General features: G+C 36.2%; 1 protein-coding gene across 1 annotated transcript; it reads right to left on the minus strand.

Moving 5' to 3' along the window:
- Positions 1-836: 836 nt before the first annotated feature.
- Positions 837-2,604, minus strand: LOC107670103 (C-C motif chemokine 27). The gene is made up of 3 exons (XM_016462587.1): positions 2,348-2,604; positions 1,112-1,232; positions 837-1,044 (listed from the first exon to the last, which is right to left on the minus strand). Exons 1-3 carry the CDS (start codon positions 2,505-2,507, stop codon positions 942-944), a joined length of 384 nt encoding a protein of 127 aa, XP_016318073.1. The 5' UTR covers positions 2,508-2,604; the 3' UTR covers positions 837-941.
- Positions 2,605-5,942: the final 3,338 nt, after the last annotated feature.

Genomic DNA, 5,942 nt, shown 5'->3' on the forward strand with positions numbered 1-5,942 from the left:
TATAATAATATACTAATATAGCACTTGCATATTATTGCTTTTTTGTTGGTTTTGATTGCTTCTATTGTCCTCATTTGTAAATCGCGTTGGATAAAAGCGTTTGCTAAATGAAAAAAATTAAATATAATGTAAATGTAAATAACAAAATTAAATTGAAATTTTAAAACAAGCCCCAAATCAAATAAAATCAAATAAAAAAATCTCTTCCAACATGAGCAGTTTTTAATCTAAATTAGATTGTATAATTTCGAACTTTGAAGCAAAAACAGAATGGTTTGACTTCAGGTTTGTGAAACTACATAAAAATATCTGCATGAAACAGAAACAGCAAAGCTGAATGAGACGCAGATTCACTCTCTGCCAGCAGGTGGCGCTTAAACCGTTTCCTGGTTTCCGCTGTAAACAAAGCAGCGCTGCACTTATGAACTTTAATATGCATTATACAGAGGCAAGAGGAAAAGAAAAAATACCATCTAAACTTTTCTAAAGACAGTAAGTTCCCCTCAGACATGCATTCATATAAACTCCTACACCTAAATGAATCGCGATTTGTTTAGCATCTCAACCGATTTGAATCGTCACATATTTGAATCGATTTTCAACCGACTCGCGGTTAATCGTTACATCCCTACCGATTACTACTAAAAACCACTGAAAACAACTTATACTACACTTATATACAAACTAGAGAATATAGACAACAGAAAGATAAACAAAAGGTAATACGAACAATCACCAACATGCAGCCAAAACGGGAAAATAAAAGGTTTTATTTCATTAAAAAGTAGAGCATACAAAGAATATATACTGTATGTTGTAGTAACCTGCATCATGTCTGGTACTATTAGCTGAAAAATAACTTTTAAAACATCCAAGGCAGCAAATATTGAAACTATATCTCTGCCATCAGGATTCTAAACAGATTTCACAATCACATTCATTCATTTCTTGTTTGCATTTAAGCCAGGTTGGGATTCGTGAATCTTCTTCAGTTTCTTCAACAGTCTGGGATGTGCACAGAACAGTTTGTTTCTGATATGTAATCTGAAGAGCAGTAAATACAGGAGCACATGATTCATATGTCATTTGTGTTTGTATGTTAAACACTCACATCAATGCATCAATGTGGCAGGCACCATATTTGCTCTGTATCTCACATCTGGAAACTAATCGCAGAATGCGCCGTGGGATTTTCTCTAAAATGGTCACACAGCACCTGGGAGGGGGATATCCTGGAACAAAGGCAGGATTCACTATGTCTGTATTTGTGTCCATTAAATCCTCTTAGAACAAAACTTGAGCTCATGTCACATTTCATATTTCAACATTACATTTTGTAATTTGCAACAACACAAATTCATAAAGGGAGCAGAAAGAGTAAAAATTAAAGCAGCACAGTCTAATCATCATTATCCTTTTATTGCTAGCCTGAAGAGCAGGGGCGGATTTAGTGAATTAGGGGCCCATACATATGCACACATTTACCTAGATGAACCTTGAGGTTCCTTTTTTGTTGTGATGCTTGAGATACAGGTTTTCACAAAAACAAAATAAATTCTGAAATAATAAACCTCACAATTGAGCCTTTAAATATATTTTTTTAAAGGGATGAGTCAGAAGTATAAATTATTATATTACCTTAAAACTGGGTTATGTGGGTGGATTTTCACATTGGACTGACAAAAATTAGAGACTGGATTATTGAAAATGCACATTCATTCTGTACCAGTAGGAGGTGCTTTTGGACATTCAGAAATATAGCCGTTTCCCATCACGTCTGTAAACAAAAGCAGCGCTCTGCTCATAAACGCTACTTTCTCGGATAAAATGAAAATGCCAGCGAAACTTTTCTGAAGACAGTCGGTTCCCTTCAGACATTCATTCATATAAAAACTTGAATTAGTGACAATGAGAAAAGTCCACTGACGAGTTACCAGCGTAAACCTGGGCTCCCAATTGCCTACTTTTTTCAAAAGGCTGTCTAATTTTAAACTTTAAAAATACATTTATTTTTAGTTATTTTAACTATAACATTTAAATTAAACTGAAAAAAAAAACATAATGAAAAGAAAATACATTTACACACCAAAGGATTATATCAACCAAAAAAGTGAGATGCTACTTGGGTCCTTATAAATGAGTAAGAGGCATTTAAAACAAACATATAATACATGCTGTTGCCCAATATTTCTTCAAAAGCTTCAAATGCATGATATTTTCTTTTGCCATAAGCAGGATACACAAAAAGCACGTTCAACTCAGACACATCCACGCTTAATGCGCATCTCGTATATGAAAAATATTTTAAGGGGCCCCTGGCTTTTGGGGGCCAAAGACGGTTGCCTACCTTTGCCTAATGGGTAAGTCCGCCTCTGCTGAGGAGCATCATGACAGAATGTGTCAGGTTTAGGCTGTATTGGTCCCAGTAGATGATTCTGAGCTTCAGTGCTGGTGAGGATGATGGCGACGCACATGAGCAGCAGTAAATATGTTGCTTTGGGCCCCATGGCTGAAACAGCAATGAGAGGGAATACGACGTTTACACTAGTGTTTTCGTTTTAAAACGTGTGACGCTTGCTGCGGTTCTGCCTGGCTTCCACACTACTCCAGGGTGTTTTACTGTTTGATTCTCAAAAACGGAAATGTTTGGAAATGCTGCAGACCCCGTTTTAGACTCAAAACTCTGGTGTTGTGTAATATTTATTTCCTGTGAAAAACTCTTCCAGTTCCCCTATTGTGGCCGTTGAGACCCTTAAAAATATTAAATGTGCTTGCTAACCTAACGTTATTGGAGCTCTTTGCCAGAATAAGTTACAATGAGAAGAATATTTACAAATATTATGTCAGCTCACTGTTAGACATGATTATGAAACTTCATGAGACGATTTGTGTTTTTACTTGTATATCAGTGCTGTAGGGCTTGTGCTTCAATTCTCAGACTAAACCAGTAGATTCTGTTCAATTTGATTGTAATGTGTTCATATTAAAAGTAGTGAATAGAATTGAACAGTCTGTATTTGTATCATCTATACTCTTTTTTTCCATCTACATTATGTTGTCAAATCCATCGCTCCATCTTTCTATCACTCCTACCATAATCAGATTTCGTCCTGTAGGTGTGCAGCAGGGAGAAATTGGACATGAATAAATCATAAATCTACTTCATTTCTGAAGCCAGATTCAGTCTCCCTGTTAAGATCAGGTTAATAAGCACGTTGAAGGACTGAATTAAATAAAGTGTGAGACAGAGTGATTTGCAGCACAGTTCCTGTTGGAAAAACCAGGTCATAGCAGCTTAAGGTGGTCAGGTTAGTTTCTAGAATAACAACCAATAACTTTTATGTTTCTGCTCTTATGTGTTCTGCTAAATAACCAGCTTAACCTTGGCCACAGTAGTTTGCAGTTTAGAGAAAGAACTCACTGCCCAGCTGAACCAAAACCAGATAGAAACCCACATATATAATGGTTTAGAATGGGAAATGTATGTGTTTTAGTGGAAACTGTAATGGTCCCTGTGGGTCTCTACTGGTAAATTGTTTGCCTGTATTGGTGCCATGTTTAAACCGCTAAATCCTAATTTGGCCCAAAACACACTGCTGGACATGGTTGCCAGGTCTGTAACAAAACCAGCCTAAATGCAAATCAAAAATATCCTAAAACAAGCCCAGTGACCCTATCCAAATATCAAAACTCAGCATATGCCACTTCCATGCCTAAAATATATATTTTACTTTCACTGTTATGCTTTAGGCTATACACAATTTCAAATGTAATCATAAACAGTTTGTTTTCATAAATAAGCTCAAAGTGGAATCCATTAGAACTCCTGCGATGGTTTCTACTGTTCTACCTTTTTTTTCTTTTCAGCAAGATGGATTTGCCAAATCAGGTAATAAACAGATCTTTGAAAGTTATATAGTAGAATGTAAAAAAAAAAAAGTTTAAAAAACCATGTGTTATGTAGAATTAGAACTGTTCAGTATATATTTTTCATTTGGCAGCAGGCCCCCCATTTGTAACTTGGATGTTTTGCAAGACTTCCGGTCTTCCAGTTATTCTACCTGTAGAAAACAGCCTGATATGTTGCTAACTGTTATTTGTTTTCATATTATTTTAATGTATTATTAACATTATAAACACACTGGTTTGTAGCTCAAATAGTTTTACGCTGCACATCTTCCAGTTTTAGTAGCGGCTAATGAATGGGAAGTCTCTCGCATTGAAATAAAACAGCTTACTTCCGCGTTGCATAAAAGGTGGATTTACTTTTTTTTAAATCCTCTCAACCTTCAGTTCTGAATTCTTTTTGGACGGTTCAAAAGTCCTCCAAAAGTGCTTCATAATTTAAACCCTTTTCTCATGAAAGCAGTTTGAACAGCGTTTGACTTTCTTTAGTCGGCTACAGACAAGTGGTCTTTTTCACCGTGTTCTCTGTTCAAACGAAGGGAAATGAAGTGGACACACAAAGGCTAGTCATGGAGAATAGAAGGGATTTAGACGAGTGTCGAAGCAGTAATGGATGTGTTGACATGTCGGAGCTTGTCCTCAATTACGGCCTCTTTATGAGACCTCACGCCGAGATGTGAGAGGATTTTAGCAGTCTTTTAAAATCCAAAGTCATTTCTGAATGAAAAGAATGAGGTACTATTGACGAGAGAGACATAAAATCGTGTGAGATCTTCCTCCATATAGAAACGCGCCCACACACACACCTCATGCCAATGGTGTGTATTGTCTGGCTAAATCTATCACCTTTTGTCGCGGTTCCTTCATGCTTGACGCTTTAGAGGAGCTGAAATTGGCTGTCAGTATTCCGGTCCTGGACTCGGAGCTCCTAATGGAATAAATTGGTTCCAAGAGGTTCAATTTAACTGTGACCCAACACCTCGGAAAGATGATTCATCTGATATGCAAACCAGAGCGTGACCAACAGGCAAGAAACGGCAAATGAACTGCTTGCGCTCTCTCTCTCTCTCTCTCTCTCTCTCACACACACACACGCAGACAAGAAGGTTAAGTGCATATACAAGGTCAGCTACATGATTTTACTAATTTGCTGATTGGTCTCGACTGTGCAATGCATAGAAACAGTGCTACTACTGATAGTTCAGACCTGCTGTAAACTTGTTTACTGACCTAAACTGGGGGCTGTTTCATAAAACAAGTTTACCAAACAAGCCAGGCTTACTTCAATTATTCTGACTTATTTTGAACCAAATCAACTGACAATAAGTCAGACTAACTGAATTAAACCTGGCTTATTTGGTAAACTTGTTTTATGAAACAGGCCCCTGATCTCAGTCCTGAGCTAATGTCATTCTGATGATCTCAGATAACGCTATAGTCTCTTTCTACTGTACTACAGGTATTTATTGCCTTAGCCAGTGCTTGTGAGGCATCTTCACCATCAAAGATAGTATTTTTCTTCTCTATAAAGTGGCTCCATGTTTGAAATGAATACTGCTATAAATTCAGTAGCTATTTTCTTTCTTTCAGTTAATTAAAATTGGCTGACAGGTCACCATAAGAGAAGGGGGAAAAAATGAATTCCAGCAAAATTGTGAAATATTATTACAATTTAAAATAACTATTTTCTATGTGAATATATTTTAAAATATATTTATTCCTGTGATGCAAAGCTGAATTTTCAGCATCATCACTCCTGTCTTCAGGGTCACATGATCCGTCAGAAATCATTCTAATATGCTGATTTGCTGATCAAGAAACATTTATGATTGTTATCAGTTTTGAAAACAGTTGTGCTGCTTCATACTTTTGTGTAAACAAATTTTCTTTGATGAACAGAAAGTTAAAATATAATTTTTGTGACACTCTGTTGACTGTCACTTTTGATCAATACTGTATAAAATGTATTAATTTATTACAAAAATCTCACATATATACACACATATTTAATTATAGTATAATTATATTTTAAATAT

Source organism: Sinocyclocheilus anshuiensis, unplaced genomic scaffold (assembly GCF_001515605.1).
Source record: "Sinocyclocheilus anshuiensis isolate Anshui unplaced genomic scaffold, SAMN03320099.WGS_v1.1 scaffold48, whole genome shotgun sequence".
Classification (NCBI taxonomy): Eukaryota; Metazoa; Chordata; class Actinopteri; order Cypriniformes; family Cyprinidae; genus Sinocyclocheilus; species Sinocyclocheilus anshuiensis.